Source organism: Halyomorpha halys, unplaced genomic scaffold (assembly GCF_000696795.3).
Source record: "Halyomorpha halys isolate HHAL.00 unplaced genomic scaffold, Hhal_1.1 Scaffold384.1, whole genome shotgun sequence".
NCBI classification, from domain to species: Eukaryota; Metazoa; Arthropoda; class Insecta; order Hemiptera; family Pentatomidae; genus Halyomorpha; species Halyomorpha halys.
The window spans coordinates 760521-779054 of record NW_027107790.1 but is presented as its reverse complement, the minus strand read 5'-3'; the positions used below and the strand labels follow the sequence as shown (position 1 = coordinate 779054).

The 18534-nt window shown below is 29.0% G+C and overlaps 1 protein-coding gene across 2 annotated transcripts in view; it reads left to right on the top strand.

Annotated features, from left to right (window-relative positions):
- Window positions 1-639: 639 nt before the first annotated feature.
- The window catches only part of Galphas (G protein alpha s subunit), a 208604-nt gene continuing 190709 nt past the window's right edge, over window positions 640-18534 (top strand). Inside the window, exons 1-2 of one of the 2 annotated variants that reach the window (XM_067046126.1) lie at window positions 640-1109; window positions 1211-1360. In XM_067046126.1, the coding sequence (XP_066902227.1) occupies window positions 1222-1360 (139 nt within the window). In that variant the 5' untranslated portion in view covers window positions 640-1109; window positions 1211-1221. Of the gene's footprint in view, window positions 1361-18534 lie in introns of both variants that reach the window. The other variant, XM_014422658.3, reaches the window with a different exon arrangement.

Sequence of the window (18534 nt, the reverse complement as noted above, 5' to 3'; positions counted from 1 at the left end):
TTGTGATTAAAGTCATTTATGGTTTAATATATCAGTTCCAATTTCAGCTAAGCTGCATTTTAATAAAATATTGCAAATTTAAAACTAAACTTTTTTTTTTTTTTTGTGATAATATTAATAGAACTATAAAAAAAGTATGTATTTTTTCATATTTACTGTATCGAGGATCATCAGAAAAGAATAGTTTTAGCTTTACATACATTATTAAAACTTTTATTATGTATGAATACAAAGTTTAATAATTACTTTTTTTTTTTTTAATGTATTTCAAATTGAAGGAATTTTTAACTGCGGGCATTTATTAAAACATTGTGGAATGTTTGTTTTCTGTTGATTTTTTTCTTCGATTTATAGTCTGTTTATTTAAATCTATTATTTATTTCTGAAATTCGTCTGTGGTCTTAAACACGTCCTTGACTACCGACCACGCCCAAAGCGCCCCCTCATTGGTTTGATTACATGCAACTTTCAGTTAATGTTATTGCTTTAAAATATTCATAAGTAAACAATGATTGAAATTATTTGTTTTTGTTTGAAAATTTAATAATAATATAGAAAATACTAGTGATGATTTCATTGCATGTAAAAAGTAAAAAATTGTTGTGGCAACACTGGTTCAGGCTCAGGTCTTATAATGATTTTAGCCAGTCGAGGCCTGGGTTAGTCCCCGCCTGCTATGCCCGTTGGTCTAGTTCCGTAGAGGGGAAGATTATAGTAGGATCGCAAACCAGCCGGTCACTGAGCGGGTTACGGGTTCGAGACCCGGGGAGCTCTCGGCTTTTAGCCCGAATCAGGGTGGACAGGTTGAAGAAGGAGTTTTCGTGAAGAAAGTGTTGTGCTTTGCTTCGTTTGTGTGCGTGTGTGTGTGCGTGTGTGTGAGTGTGTGTGTGCGTGAGAGAGTGTATGAGTGTGTGAGTGAAGGCTTTCTATGACCGAACAGTACTTAGAACTTAAATTTGTTACGTTAAAATTCCTCTGACTGTCTACTAGCAAATGTGTTTACCTTAAGAAAGTGAAAACGGGTATAAGGACACAACCCAATTCTTGGAAGATTAAAGCTGTAAGCCTTTGAACAAATTCAAATTATTGGAGATAGTAAAAGAAAAAAGGTGTGAAAAGCGCCTATTGGCGCCATAAATATGACGCCTACGTTTTAAACTTAAATATAGTATTAATAAAACATAAGAAGATTAATTTAAAATATCATTAGTTGGATAAACGATGGGGTGTTTTGGTAGTGCAGCTTCCAGAGCAGACCATGAAGAGACTAAAAGGGGACGGGAGACAAATAAAAAGATCAACCAACAACTTCAGAAGGACAAGCAGGTCTACCGGGCTACTCATCGGCTTCTACTATTGGGTAATTTACTTTCTTAATTTTATTTTTAATTACTTGTTATAGTGTAGTGGTTATGTTTTACCCCAGTTATCTTCCTAGTTCCGTTCTGGGAACTTGTTAGTCTTTTCTAGCCGTACTTTAGAGGTATTCAGTCGCCATATTGCATTTGGGAAATTTCTATGCAAACCTTAATTCTCTATCCATCACTTAAAATATTTTTATCAACAAAGTTTCTTAATTCACTAAAATGGTTGTTAATCTTATGAAAATGTTTAAATGCCTGAAGATAACCTCACCTCTTTTATCAGTTCCTTCACTTTCTTAGGTTTAAATTTCTTTCTCTTCTGAATTGTATTTTCCTATAGATTCATCATTTCTCATACCATCAATTGTTTAGGTCATAAACAAGGACATCAAAATACACCCACACATATGTGTGTGTGTTTTTATATATATATAATATAGATACATACATACATATATACACACATATACATATACATACATTTATATACATGTACATACTTTCTTTCTCATTCACAGACATAAACATAAAAATTATATTTATATACTCTCACATGAATGTAGGTATATATTTATACCAATGCAAACACACATTTTCTTATATAAACTTGTGTGTCATTTATGTATAAAAGTATGGATGAAAGTGGTTTTTCAGTAAGCAGTTTTCATTAGAAATTGATTCTCGTCAATACCTTTCCCATTAGATCAGTTTTATATCAAGTACTACTTTTTAATCACTTATGCAAAACTTTTTCTGTAACCCAGATTTAAAGAAAAAACGCGAACCATGTATGAAATGTACTGTTGTTTTAAAGCTTTATTGAATGCCTACATGGATTTCATTGTATTTTTCATACCTTTCTCACTTGTATTGAAAACAAGAGGCCCATTGTAGGTATTTTGTTTTCATTAAGGGTACTATGAACAGATGTCTTGTTTATCAGATGTAGTCCAGAAATGTCACTTTTAAAAAAATAAGTGAAATTCCTTGCGAACTATTTATATTACTGGTCTGAATCTATGAAATATTATGTGTTGTAAATAGAAATGTTGAGTTTAGTGGTAAATGTTTGGATAAGTTTTTAATTATAAAATTTTCATTGATTGTAATGTTGAATGATAGCATTAGTTTCAAACGTTTACATGTATTTCCATTCAGTTTATTTGTATAGGTTATGATTTCATTGCTTACTATAAAATAGCTTGATTTTCCTTCTTAAAAAATAATTACCAGTACTGCAGTTACATAAGATTAAGTTTATAGGTGACACTTCAGTTTCATATGAGTTTTTGCTGGAATATTTACGGTATAGTACTGTAAATTTCTATATTTTAATACTGCATCTAACTGATCTTCCATTTCACTCATGATTAAGTTAAACTGGGCAATCTGTTCTTTAAATTTAATTATAGTTTCAATAAAATTTTTACGACCCATTTTAGTTTTATTTTGTGTGTTTAGTTTAATTGTAAAACCTGTATTCAGATTTAAGTATTTCTTTTTTTATGTATTATGTAGTCTGTTAGTAGTTCCAACTATTTATTGTAAGTTATTTCAACAAACAGCATTTACTTAGTATTATCTTCAAATTTCATTGAGTTTTTGAAAACCGGTAAATCAGTGTTTATTTTTAGCAAGCAACAGAAACTGTTTATTATTTGTCAAGAATATTTTTTAGCTGCAGTATTAATCAGTTTTAAGATCCATATTTAGTAAATATTGATTTATTACTTTTTATAAACTGATTTCTTAACTTTTTTTTTTTTAGAATACATCAAGATATAGATATCCGTTAATTGTAATTCTTATTTTTAAAATAAAATTAATGTTTGCCATTTAACTAGTTGTAAAAGGTATTATTTTAAGTCCCTAAAAATTCCGAATACGTTTGCCTATAGATTATAACTGTATTTATTTAAAGGAAAATTTTTTTATGATTTATATTAATATTTTGAAGAAATAAGTAATAATTAATTTATTTTACACTTAGTAAAACTTATATAAGTATATAACTGTAAATGTAATCATGTAAAACTTGTATCAGTATGTATATATATATTTTTTTCTTTTCTTTATCACGAGTTGTGTTAGAAATATTGGATTTCACTTAACCATCACATTTATTTATTTACTCTAAGAAGTGTTTTAAATTAATATTACTTTTTGCTGACTATTAATGGCCTGACTATTACTTTGATTATATGATCTAAGCCTCTCCCTTGTTAATTAGTTTAGAGTGGTGATACTATTTATCTGTATTAGTGCTTTTTTGTTAGGTATTATTCTGTGAATGTGTGGTGGTAATACTTATTTTTGGAAGTGTTTCAAATTGTGTATATTCTAATTTAAAAAAATATCATGTTTAATTATTTTTTCAAAATGTTTCTCTTGTTGGTTCAGGTAAAATATCTTGTGCTAAGGAATGTAATATCAAATTCTAATGTCGATCTACTTTGTTTGCAGTTATGTTACATATAGTTTTTTTTTTTTTTTTATAATAAAGTTTTACTCCATTATTACTGATTGTTTATTAAATGAATTACTCTGTTATTTTTTTGTTTCAGTTGCTTGTAAATTGATTAATTAAATTCATTTTAATAATATCACTGGTTATTAACTTTTTCTGAACATGAATTCAAATTATATAAATAATTTATTGTTTTTAACTGTTTGTAATTTAATTAACAGTAATTATATAAGTCTCTTTTTAATTAAATTAAATACTTGAAATTTGTTTATCTTTTATGATCCCTGGTCACCCAACAATTGTTTAAATCTCTTGAATGTTTTGAAAGGAAATTAAGTCAGTTGTTTGTTCTAAAATATTACCTTTCAAAATGCCTTTTAGTTATTAATAAATCTTATTGAAAAAAAAAAGTAATGAATAAGCAGTTTTATAAAATGATTTTGGTTATGATCTACCAATCTTTTTGGAGGAACTGAGTACTTAACTTCAGTGCTATTTGTAATGTTTATATGTGACGTAGTCGTATGAATAAATTTTCAAATTTGTATGATCGGGTCTTCAATATTTAACTTTTGTTATGTTATGAGGGAAAAAAAACAAAACTAAGGAACAATGAAAAGTTAGAGTTGATGAATTTCAAGATAAACATTAATCCAGTTCAAGAAATGGGATAGTCTTCATTACTTTTAGTATTACTTATGCATAAGATAGTGGAATATGAAGTGTAATCATGTTTTATTTTAAGAGCAGTGGATAGGTTTAAATCTTGTTGTAAGGCAAGATTATTTAGCTATGTTACTAATAATTCATGGTTATTAATTCTCTCCAACAAAAATAAATGGATTTCACTCATGGATTAATATTTTACTAAATAATTTTGTAGTATATTAATCCATTGTAATTATTCATTAATTAATAGATTAATATTGTACTTTTTAACTCTTTTGTAGATACTAGGTGTATTATATGAATTATGTCTGTAAATTGTTTTTAATCAGAACGTTAACTTATTTGAGGAAATAGTTGTATTATATGAATTATTTCTGTAAATTGTTTTCAATCAAAACTTTAATTAATTTCAGGTAATAGTGTTATATTTGGTTTGTTACCAAAATTCTTATTGAATTTCATAGGGCTATGATTATAAATTTTTAAGTTGCTATTATGTATTTTTATTTTCAGCCTTAGATTATATCAATATCATTATTGATTAGTAAGTTTTTCTTTGTATTCCAATAAATCAGAAACTTTATAACAGATTTTATGTATAAACTGATTTGATTCAGTCAAATTAAGCTCCTTTATTACTAACTTAGCAAACTATTATAGTTAACCTAAATATAAGAAGCTATCATATTATTTCCTTTTTAATTGTTTGACGCTTTTTATATTAGTACTTCTTAGTTAATTTATGGTTGCAATTACCATCTGTATTTTCAATCCTAATAAATTTATTGTATCAATAGGGTCTATATTTGAATATTTGGTCGCAATTGGATTAGATACAGTGATGCTTTGATGTTTTATCGCTTTTTCTACTTTCTTTCCCTTTTCTGTCTGAATGAGGAGATACTGATTAAGTGTATTTGGATCATTTTTGCTCTATCTTTTTTTAATTTGTTAACATCAATTTTTGTTCATCTTTAGTTTTGAATCATTTTGTGTGCCTGATTATAATAAAATTAAATTATGCTAAGTTTTATATAAAGAGACTTTTAAGGGATCTGTTTTATTTAGTTTCTATAGTGTTTGGTTGGAAATAGTCAATTCTGCCTTTATCGAATGTGATTGAGTTTGACTGACAATTTACTACAAGAATTATTGAATTTGATCATTAATTATTTGCGTGATATCTTTGAGCAAACTAATTGTTCTAAGTAGTCATCCTTGAATCTCACTGAATATCTGATATGTTTTGGCATACCTATCTGCACATATACATTTTAATTGTCAAAAAATAATTTTATTTTATATTTTTGTAAATATTATGATAGCCATCAAATTTGTTTGTTTTAGTACAGAGTTTTGTTAAATTAATGTTGTGGGGATATTTCTTAGGAATTGGAATGTTCTTTAATATAGCTTACTTTTTAGGCTGGCCACTAACGGTCACTTCAAATGGAACTTTAAAACGATGGAGTGGAGCTACTGGAGTGCTTGGAATGAAGATTTTAAGGGCCTCACCATCGATCACTCCATTCCATCGTTCCATTTTTTGTAAGCATCAGAGGCTGGCTTTCTGGCTTAGGTAGGTTTCTGGCTTACCAACTGGTAGATTCATGCTCTTTACAGGTTCTTGAATTGTTCCTATTTATTTTAATTTGTCATTTGTAAAAAAGGCTTATTTAATGGTTAAGTGAGAAGTTTAAGGTGGTACATACTTTAGAATATCCATAGTATAAAAATATTTCAGTTATATATTACTATAACTATTAAGAATTAATAAGTTATAAATAGTGGTTATGAATTATAAATATTGTGAGTTTATAAATAAACAACAAGGTTTTTTGGGATGTAAACCTTCAGGATGCCTTGGATGAAAAAAAAAAATTGCCTTATATAAATTTTTATTAAAATTTTACTTCCTAATGGAATCCGTAAAATAAAAAAAAATATCCTATCCCATTAAAAATTATAGAGTTAGGCGTGCTGATGAGGAATTAGATTGAGATAAGAAATTAATTATACCCTCAAAAGTTACACCACATGCCACTGTTATGACCCAGCCAAAATCAAATCAAAATTAGAAAAATTGTAGATCTTAGGAAGGCTACACATTTGTGCTGGGACACCCTTTATTAAAGAAATTTTAAGCATTTTATAAATTATGAATCCACTTGAAAAGTTAATGTCCTGTTAAATTACATTTACATTTTTTAATATAATCAACAATAAAAAAAATGAAATAATAAGTAATTCATGCCAATATTTTTGTATCATATTTTTTTTTTTATTGTTGATCAATAAATGAAAAATAGTCAAAACTTATGATATTAATTGAATAAAATCAATATCCTTAATTTAACTATCCTTGATTTGCTGATTAACAATTTTTGATTGCTGTTTCATGGTCTTTTTCAATCTTTATTTAACTATGATTACTTCAAAAATTTTAAATTAAAAAAGTTCAAAGATTATAGAAAATATAATTAAGGTAAAAAATATATTGTTTTTTGATCAAGAGTTTAGATTAATTATGAAAGTATTGTAATAAATTAATTTTTGACTAATATTACTAATGGATGTATGATAATTGCAGAATAATGCAATTATGTGATAATGAAAGATAACCCCAAAACGTTAATTTGTGATGTAATGTGATTTTTTACAAATAAAAATCATTCTAAGGAAGTTAAGTTCAACATTACTTATCAATATTGAAAGGATATTGTATCTTAATAAATTGATTGACTGTTTAAGTGTTTCCATCTATGGAAGTATATTTGAAAACAAGCGTATTATTTATTTTCTAGAATAATTTGTTGTATGATTTATTGAGAATGATCCATTGTTTAATAATTTTTTTTCTATATATTAGCTTTACTTTTTGCTGTATAATAAATTTATTTTACATTAACACATATTGCAATTTTTATTAGTATTTTGAATTTACTATAGCAAATTTTTTTAAGATCCTATTTTTTTTCATAATAGACAACGAATCATCGTTAAGTATAATTAATTATTTATGTTTTAGTTCAAAATTGTTAGTTTCAGAAACATGATCTGCTAATTTTTCCTGTCAAAATATTCATGGGAATTAATTTAGGGTTATATGTTTTACCCCAATATTAGTAAATTAATCTTTAAACTTTTAAATATCAATCAAAATGATTGAGGAAAATAAATTTAAATTAACCCTTTCCATTGGCCATTTTCAAAGCTTTTTCTTTTACACCTCAGTGCCATTATTAAAATTTTATGTTTTCTTAAGTATAGATCATTTTTTCTTGGTGCTTAACGTCTACAATATTTATTTCAATATTACACACAAGATTTTTTTTTTAAAACATCACCGTTAAAATTATATAAACTAAGATTTTTATTTAATTTAAATTAACAACTAAAAAAAATTAACAAATACAAAAATTAACAACCAAAATAAAGTTGTTTATAATTAATCTTAAAACTTAAATTTTTTTTCAGTATTTATTTAATTTTGCATTTAACTTAATTTGTTTTAATCGTAGGCTTTATTATTTTATGGGTTGGATGATCTTTATACTTATTTTTCCTTCTTATCTATGTTACTTTTGGTTAATATGTTTTTTCTATTTAAAGTCTAATAGCATTTTTTTGTTACATTATGTATAATTTTTCATTCTTATTTTTTCTTATTTATCATGCTGAAAATTATTTTGTGCATGAGGTAGTTGATTGTAAGTTTTAATCAAGGATCTGATGGTCAGATGGTAAGAAGGCAGTCATAATGAAACAAATCATTGCTCGGCAATATTCATTATTAGTTAACTTACCAATCACCGTTGCAGATCTCTAAGAAGGCTACGAATATAATTATAAACCCTATCTGCAATAGAAAAATGTATGTAAATGTGATAGGAATTAGTATAGTACAAAACTAGTTAAAAAATACATATGATAAAATTTAGAGAATACAATTGTGTGATTGTAATAAGGATTAAAAGGAAACAGGTAAGGAATACATTTAAACAAAGAAGACGAGGGCTGGACCACATTTAAGTCCATATAACGTACTAAAATAGAAGGGCTTATGTTGGGGTTTAAGAATAAACAGCAAGGGTTAAATACTGGAATTTCAGAAACATTAGGAAAAAATCCAATACTACAAAATCCAGGGTTTAAAAGTAGGGTCTTACCTGTATGAAAAGGATAGACGTAAACAAAGAGAGAGCATAATATTTTTGTCTACAACTTTTTCTTCCTCAATATTTATGTTCATTTTATATGTATCCCCTATTTGCATTTAATAAGTTTCCCCGTTCTTGTTTATTTTTTAACTTTACTATTTACATTTATATATGTCTGAGATGTGATTAATTATGACTTCCTTCCTCCTTCAACCATCATATTGATAGTATCAATAATTATGATCTATTATTTAATATTTTTGAATAACCTTGTATTATCCAATGACATTGGAAGTTAGTATATACGTATATGGTGTATAGGTCTTTAAATGAGTGTGTCTCTATATATATATATTTGTGTGTTTGCCTGTGTATGTGTTTTGACATTTTTAATTTTATTGAGTGGGGATCATTATTTAATTGTTATCTAAAATTATTTAGTTGATATTATGAAGATATAAATAAATTAAAAATAATTATGCCATGATACCTATGGGATTATGTAATACAATATTTGTGTTACAGTTGTTCCTCAAGAAGCATGTTTTAGTTTCAATTAAGTGTCTTTTTTTAAAGTTTCATTAACTTATTTGCTATTGCTTTTTGTTTCTTCAGTGGTACATGAAATCTTAAGAAAATATACTTATTTGAAATGTTTATTAATTTCAATAATTTTTTAACTTAAGTTTTAATTGTAGTATTATTTGTTTGTTGTAAGGGAAATTTAGTTCTCTGTTGATGAAATCGAGATGATGGTGGGGTGCAATCTGAAATTAATTTTTACTGTTTATGTGTGCCAACATTTGATTAATTTTCTGAAATTGTTCAGTTTAGGTTCCTCTGAAGGGAACCTGCAATTTAGTCTTAATTAGCACCTCACATAATCAGTAAAAATTCATTATTGTTTGTTTAGTTGATTATTGCATGATTTATTTTTATCAGTTCCATTTTAAATATCAGTATTATTTGTATCTGAAACATAATTGATTTTATATGCATGTGTTTAGAAAATAATTTTAATTGTCTGTATTTAGGTCTAGTAATGTCAGGTTCTATTTATTCTGTTATGGATTTCAAAACAACTGTTAATTATAAAAGTCAGTTGTTAATGATTTAATAACAATTCAAAAATGTGATTGTGATTACACTCTTCCTATCAAATTTATGTATGTTATCCTTTTACCCTAATTTGTATTATTTATTGTACATTTTTGTTAGTAATATGATTTTGTTGATTTTTATATACAGTTTAGAAATTACGTTTTTCTGTAGTGTCTATTATAAATATAACTCTCAGAAAATTATTTTCTTTCAATTGATTTTTTTGCCCTGTGGAGCTCCTAATCATTTATTTTTTCCATTACATTATGCTGATTTTTTTTTTAAGCTTTGGGTTTCAAATTCAAAATATTACAGAACAGTTTCTGTTGCATAATAAGCTTCGAATTTTGATTATATTCTTGATGTAAATTACACTTAAATTAGTGTTAAGTTATAATGTAATTTATAAACTTTTAGTTGTATCTACTACAGAAATTATGTTCAGAATAGAAATATTTAATGTCTACTCACAAATAAATTCTTATAAAATTCCATGCTTAATATAAAACGATGGAAATTATAGTTCCTTTACTTTATATATAGCAACTCGCTTGCTTTATTCAATATTAGTTCATATGGTAATTTTTAAATTTTTGGTGAATTTATTTTTTTTAGTTGAGTTCAGCTTTTAAAGTTTTTTTTTTTTTGCCAAGGAATTAGTTCTTAAATGAATTGTAAGGAATGGTAAATGACTACTCAGAAAGGAATTGTGCCTATTTAGTAATAGTTTTACCAAAAATAAATATTAGTTCACCTAAACAACTGAGAGACTCCACTCCTTAATTCTTTAGGAGTAGAAAATATTTTGTTTTATTATTTTCTAAATGAGTATTCTTTTTGGTTTCACTTGTTAAGAAAATTGATTTATTGGTTGTGCCCTATTGGGGATAATACAAATCCTTGGTAGTAACCAACAATAATTAATTTTATTAATCAGCTCCTTAAGTTATTTATTTAGGATATTTATTTTTTTTTTAAATGTAATTACTATATTATGCATATATAAATACTTATGTACACACTTTTGGACAAAATTAAAAGACCATAACAAGAATATCTAAATTAATCAATTTTTCAGAAATTCAAATAAACAGTTGTGTTTTTTTATTTTTATGATCTAATTTAAAAAAAAGTTTTTATCAGGAATTTAAATTATTATTGGTTTATTACTTTTCTAGTTTATTATTCACTTCACAGTGCCAAAACTTTCAGGAATGTGTACGGAAAGTTCTCCTGACCTATGAATTTTCGTCGATTTCAGTTGCCGAAAAATGGTCAAAGGTTTCATTTTTTTTGTATTGGTACATATCTCAATAACGATGCGTTGTTCAGAAAATTATCTAAAATTAAATTCCCTTCAAAATGGTATAATCAAGTTCATATCCAATTCCTTGCGATGAGCCGGCTAGCATGAAAACAAATCACTTGTTTCATAAAACTTTCTCTTCCATGTCTTGTGCCATTCATTTTACAAGAAATTCATAAAATAGGAAGTTGAGCATTAAATTTCCTCCAAAACTACATGTACTTCTACTATTTAATTTTCTAGCAATTAGAAGTCAAATTAGCTACAAGTGCTCATAATTTTATTTCCATTTTCAAGGGCTTTAACTCTCTGTATCACGTTATTTATTGTTTATGTTAACATATTTAGTGTTTATTACGCCCATAACTAATAAACTGTATACCTATTCAGAGTGTCGTAGTATACATCTTCACCCGTAGCGAGGCGTGGATCAAAACAAAACTAAACAAAAACGCAAACAATTACAAACACTGGGACAACCTATATGAAAGTTAAAATATATAATAATGTATGTATACATATGTGTGAAATTGTGTTTTTTCAACCAGGGTTGTAATTTGGGTAGTCAGTGACAAGCCCTGTACTAAGGTATGTCGAAATGCATAAGATAGAAGATGACTTCCAGTTAAAAATGGGTATGCCTGGGAATGAGAGTTGGGGAGAGTAAATAATAGCGCAAAATATAAATTATATTAGTCGTTTTTGTTCACTGAATAGGTTAAGTATGTTAATAATGTTTTCCTATTTTAGTCTTATGTACTGCTCATCTAGGTATAAGGTCTACTACCTAGATCTACGATTGGAGTACCGGCGCGGATTACTTTCTATTTACTCATTTTAATTTAATAAGTTGGTGCCTAGACGAATTGCACACAACTATTACTATTATTAGGGGGATTATTACTAATTCCTCTCATTCCTTGGGACCTTCCCCTATTGAAACCAAAATTTGAATCATCCGCGGCCCCTCCTACTCCTGACTTGAGTCAAAGGGGGGTCCCCCGGAAAATATTTGACAATTAGTTTGTTTAAAAGTGCATTATGAGGCACTTGAATTAAGGTGACCATGAAATTCTAATAATAATGTCTCATAAAATATGTCGTGCTGAACCCTTATCTCAAGGTTCTCGCTGACCAAAGGGCCTACAAACTCCTGGAACTTTTGAGTACCATGGGATTCTAAGTAGCAAAACAATTTTACTTGACTAAAAATGTTTGGGATGTTCAAATCACCACAAATATTTGCCTGGCGAGGTTTTTCCTGAACCATCTCTATTATTACTGCATTCCCATTTAAAAATTTCTGTCGCTTATGAGGTAATACAAAAATTGCTAGTTAGAATTAAAATTGTTTTAGGTCTGACCTTGTAAATTTTGATTTTGTCCCTACCAGTTTATGCTGATTTCTAGCTCAATAAATTCAGAACGCTTTATTTCTTTCATCTCGCAGCGCTTTGTTTTGCTTTTTTTGTGTGATAATTTTATTTAGATCTGTGATAGTAAAAGGTATAGTGTGACCCAATACTTGAACTTAGCCAATATTAATGGAATAGCGATTTTAACTGTTAGACTTGAACTCTTTATAGCATGTCTGGGATTTGCACTAACCTGTGGGGAGTGCATGATGTGTTCTCACCGATTTTGCTCAATTTTCTTTTTGCGATGCCGCGCCAAAAAAAGTCGGCACATATCCAACGGTTTCGTCCAATGAACTATGGGCGCTGAGAAAAAATATATAAATAAAACATTCTAAGACTGCTTTATTTTATATCTCAAGATTTGAAAATGTCCAAATCGTTCTTCCGCCGAAACATTTATTTTCCCAAGTAGATTAAAGTTAAAAATATTTTGTTTTTGATCAAATAAATTTACGAAATATTTGAATTACAAAGTAAACTAGCCTTACCAGTTTTTTTTTTTTACACCAAAAGTAGTAGTGACTAATAATATCATTGAAAAAAAATGTTACGGTCCAAATTCAAGCTTTGTATCTGGTCTTCAGGTAATCCGATTTCGAAGCTCTTTGATACGTTTTAGTATTTTTTAAAAATCATTGGATGAAACGGAAGGTTATGTGTCAATTTTTTTCGATGTAGGATCACATAAAATTTTGATAAAAATCTGTGAGGATACACAATGCACTTTCCTAGTAGTTTGATTTAAAAGCATAATTCCTGGACTAGAATAATGTCAACAAGATATTATGAGATCTAAGCCTCGAATGATGAGTAGGTACTACTAAGCTGCCATACATTTAAGGATGGAAACACCCTCTGTCAACTGTTATGAAAGAGAATTTGGACATATTTTACTTGGAATGTAGTAATTTATTGACTTAATTTTAAGCCAACTTGTAAATGTTTAACATTTATTAATATCATTACATTTAATTAATAATTAGTTTATATTAATTTGTCCATGAGTGTGTATAAACCTGCCTAAACTCACGCAGTACAAAAACACAGAATCTTATTCTTTGAAAAAAATTAAATAAGAATAGAAGTTGAGATACCTCTTTACAAATATTATATATATTTGTTAAAATCAGTGTACCTATATTGATTAGTTGAATTACAATCATTAGCAGAGATGTAATATCCTCATTGGCTTACTGAAATAAACATTTAGGGTAAGAATTATTTTAAGAAGCCAGTGTATTTTAAAATTCTTATCTCCTTACCTAGTTGTCTGACATTTTCAGTAATATTCCTAATGTGTTCCATCTGTGATGTAATTTTTTTTTTTTTTTTAGAAAAAGAATTTCATCAGCTTAAAAGGGGTCGCTACGACGGACGTGGGATTATGTTCGGTGACACCAACGTGTTGTCACGTGCAAACCAAACCATATAATTTATTTTATTTTATTTTTCTCTTGAACTGAGGAGCTATGTTAATGTACCGATAACCGGCATTTTGAATTCAGGTTTTTGTCGGCCACTGACGTGGTTTTAGTAAACAAAAAAATACCATAGTAAAGTTAGAACTAACTTTAAGGAAGTCCAAGGGGCTGAGGTTAAAAATATTTTTTGTAATTATAGAAATTTTTAACATTATAGATTCTTACCTTTGCTCTGAACGTTTCTATAATGGCTATTATGCAGCAATATATATATATATTATCTTTCCAAAGCAGAAATCTTACCAATATACCTTACATTGCATTTTATTAGAGATACAAAAAGTAGTTTAGTATAAAGAAAAACTCATCAACCGTTTTATTTTGATCTCCGTTTGCGTTGGTCCAGTTTGTACCATTTTGTGTAGTTTATGGAGCCTTAAACCACAAATAAGTTTCAATTATATTTGTGGAATCGTGTAGAAATAATTGCAATTTTCGATAAAGAATCGAAGGCGAAAATTTTGAGCCAAAAAATAAAATAGTTTTTCGATTGCTGTGAAAATTCGCATTTAAGGGTTTTTAGGGGTGTGAAAAACGAATATCAACTTTAATTCACCTCAAATAAATATTTTATCTCACTTTGCTTGCTTAATCAGTTGATATTTTTCGATACTGTATTCTTATTATAGCATACTGGTATAATAATATTCCATTCGGTTTGTTTTTGTTGAGTGGGATAAGAAAAAAATATTGTCAACTGCATTAAATGAGTTAAATCTTAATTGAATCTGTAGTAAAATGTTTAATTCGCTTCTAGTAAAATAGACAAAAAACAATTGTTATGAAAGATTCTTAGCATCCTCGAGAATCCTCAAATTTCATAGAAATTGGAATAAAAAATCTTAACTGGTCAGTTATTTTAGTTAAAAAAATATATTTGAAAGTTAGCTCTGATATATGAAATGAAAAATAGATTATTCTGGGACTAGGTCCCTTTAGAAGAATTATAAGGTTACACAATATATTGGTCCAAAATAGAGTAGTCGCCCTTAATTACAACTTATAAATGCATATCAATAATGTTTGACACAGCAGAAAAAAATAAATAAAAAACAAAATAAAAAGGTTGTTACAATATTTATAAATAATAAATGCTAATGTTCAATGTTTATATTATTTATGCTATTATAATATTGGTTCAGTTTGGAGAAGCAAAAGGTAGTTAAACAGAAGGGTTTTAAATAAGGGAAGGGTTTGATACGTTACGTATGGTTGAGGGAATTGAGTTCCAGTGAAAGGCATCTCGGGTAAAAAAGGACCCTCTACCTCAACGAACTCTTGCGTTTGACAGTTCGGTGAGGTGGAAAGTAGATGATAGATTAAAGGGGAACTGGTAGTACGGGATTGAACTGAGAATTTGAAATTCAGATTTAGTAGGATATAGGACGGGGGTTGAGTATCAATTACTTGGAATAGAAAGGAAGCTAGGAAGTAATAGCATCAAAAGGACGGATAGGGCCACTTCAACTAGCCAATTATTAATTGGAGTATTCACAGTCAAAGTGGGGGAAACAAGAGAGGAAACTAAGAGTTGACTAAGTGGAAGGAGAAAACGGATTCTATTGAATTGCTTGAGGGTTCCCCTGGTTCGACGGTCGATTTAGAAAATCTTAGGTTTTCAGGACAGAGTTTGATCAAAAGTGACTCCAAGGTTTTTTACTAACGTGTGGAATGAGGTAGGAATATTGTCTAGGATAAGGTTGGGAGGTTTCTGCTGGTCTATGACTTTGTAAAGATTTTGAGGGGTTTTAATCAAGAGCGGACTGAGTCGAGTAGCCTAGGTAACAAGACTAAAGGTGGTTGAAAAAGTTATATTGCTCGAGAAACTGAGATGGTCGGGTTTGGACAATACTCTCTTGAGGTTTGGATTTGTTTGATATTAGGGAAACTGGGCGGAAATCGTTTGGGGTTTCTGGATTTGAGGTTTTCACGGATTTGTGTGGTAGAAGGTTAAGTGGAACTTTGTATAGAGAAGTTATCGATGTGATAGAGTATAGGGAGAATAGAAGCTAATGAGGCTTTAATCAATTTAACTGGGATATTATCGAGTGCGTAGTCTTTGGTATGAGATTTTAATATATAGTTACACTATTTGGATCAAATGACGTCAAAAATAGGCTTAAAATATTTTCGGATTTCTATCAAAAATCGTTTGATACTTTTCTGAGGACATAAAAAACTAATCTGACTTGCCTTTTCTTAAAGCAATTTGTTGGGCCTATCTCAGTTCATTTCCTTAACAAAAATATAGCCTATTTTACAGCAAGCAACTTTTGCTTTTTTTCTGACAACTTTCATTTGAACTAATTTAATACGAACAGGAATATTTTTTAGTCTTTGATTTTTTCGAAAACCACAAAAAATGTAATATTTTACATATAACTTTAACACAATTACACTGATCTATAATAAGCCTAAGAGTGGCTTAGGGCCATCCAAACTGCACGAAACCTTTCCAATTTTTTTTTTCCACTTTTCAGCAAACCTTTCCTATGTAAATAAATGTATATATAAACTGTAACATTGAAATATGAAAAAAATAATTAGGTTTCCTTTATTATTGCCTAATTTAAATGCAGCCTCCTGGGTTTCCCGCCTCTGGTCTATTTTCTTTCCGCTATCACTAGCAAGCGTATCACCGCTTAACCTAACCTGAACCGCTTCCTAGAGGCTTAGTGAGCCCTACTACCTGCTTGGCTTGCTAGACACTCACATTAAATGTCACCTACTGGCAGTATACTACGGTATTGCATTTTTTTTTTTTTTAATTAGTAGTTTAAATTTATAATTATTGAGCATCAATAAAATGAGCCTAAACGTGACCAGAATGCTTCATATATGAAATTTAAAATACACATCCAATTTAAATTTAAATTTTGAATTCTGTAACATAATAATAAAAAGATGTTTTACACTAACTTGGAACAGTATAAAGACGCTGATTACATCATTTAAATAACGAAGTTTTATAAGTTTCTGTAAGCATATATGTAAACAAATGAATAAAACTACGTACACTGCATATCGTTTCTAACGACCTCCAAGGGACCAGGCATATTCGGTGATTATAGCGAATCCTCGTTGTAATCAATCAATCACACATCATGTAAATATGGGATAGGAATTCAGGATCCGTAAGTATTCGACACTATTCGTCGTTATAAGCGATATCCAATGTATTTCAAAATAATACTCATTTAATTTATATTTGCAATTTTAAGCCATTTGTAAATGTATTACAATTACTAGTTTTAGGATTTCAAATAAATTTAGGAAACTTGAAGCATGTAGAGAGAAAAAATCGATACAAACAATAAAAATTAAGAAGAAAAAAGAAAAATTGCTGTTACTAAATTTTTTGTTGATAATTTTGAGAAATTTGAAACATTCAAGACGAGGCTACGGTCGTGGTATTCCCTATTTCAATGAAATTTTTTGCTGTAAGGTTCCTTAACAGAGATTTAGTTAAGTCAAACTATATGTTATTACAGGAGATTTAACAATTTAACAACTCCTTTTTCTTGTGGCCTTATCGGAGTGTAACATTAGAAGAAATCATAAAAACCAATTTATCCTCAGCTTTTTATTTATTCCTGAAAATCATATTTGCTATGATTAAAATTGCTCTTGTTGGTGCTTTTTTTTATGAGCCCCCCTTTCCTGGTTCATTTCTGATATAGGGGAGGGGGTAAGAGGTTATCTAGAGCATATTCTAACCATGGTTGGGGGTCAAGTTTTCATTTTGTTGGACCGCTACAAAAATAGAAGTTGACCCCTCAGGCTAGATTCGATCCGGCACCGCAGTTACCCTCAGCTTCAAACGGAACTAAACACTTTTTCGTATTGTCAAAACTATCAGTCATTAAATCAGTGTCCATCTTCCCGGTCTGTTTCAATTTTCTAAAGAATTCCCTTGGCTGATCAGCCTATTACAGGGGAGGCCTCGATTTTTTTCGTTTAAACATTTATCGAAACTTGTTGATGGTCTACCAATAGTATTTAATGGCAAATTGAAAAGTGTACGGTTGGAGGTTTCTATTTTTTGATCCCAATCAGTTTTTAATCCTCAACTGCACTGAATTTAGTTTCGCTTTAAAAGATTGTAAGGATTATTTTGGTTTACCGCCTGCCTGGCTAGTTATCTACAAGTTAACAACAAATTCTAACCATAGTGGAAGGACCAAGGTTTTGTTCCGTTGAATTGCCACGAAATAAAAATCAATCATATTAGGCCAGATTCGAAACAGTGCCGCTGCAGCTTGCTATCTAAGGTGACGCATCTACCCCCTTGGCTACCAACGGTCCGAATGTAAGAATTGGAGTAGTTCTTCTCTTAGCCGTTTTGGAGGGTTCTAAAGGTTGAATTTGTTTTTTAATATTCATATAATAATTGCACAGTACCACCTATACGCAGACGATCTCCAAATCTATTTGTCTTTCTATCTCTCCGTAATGCTTTAGGCTATCCAAAAGATACAGGAAGATATTGACAGCATTAACGCATGGGCGTCTAACAATGATTTGAAGCTGAATGCCAAAAAAACGAAGGCCATTCTTATCGGTTCCAA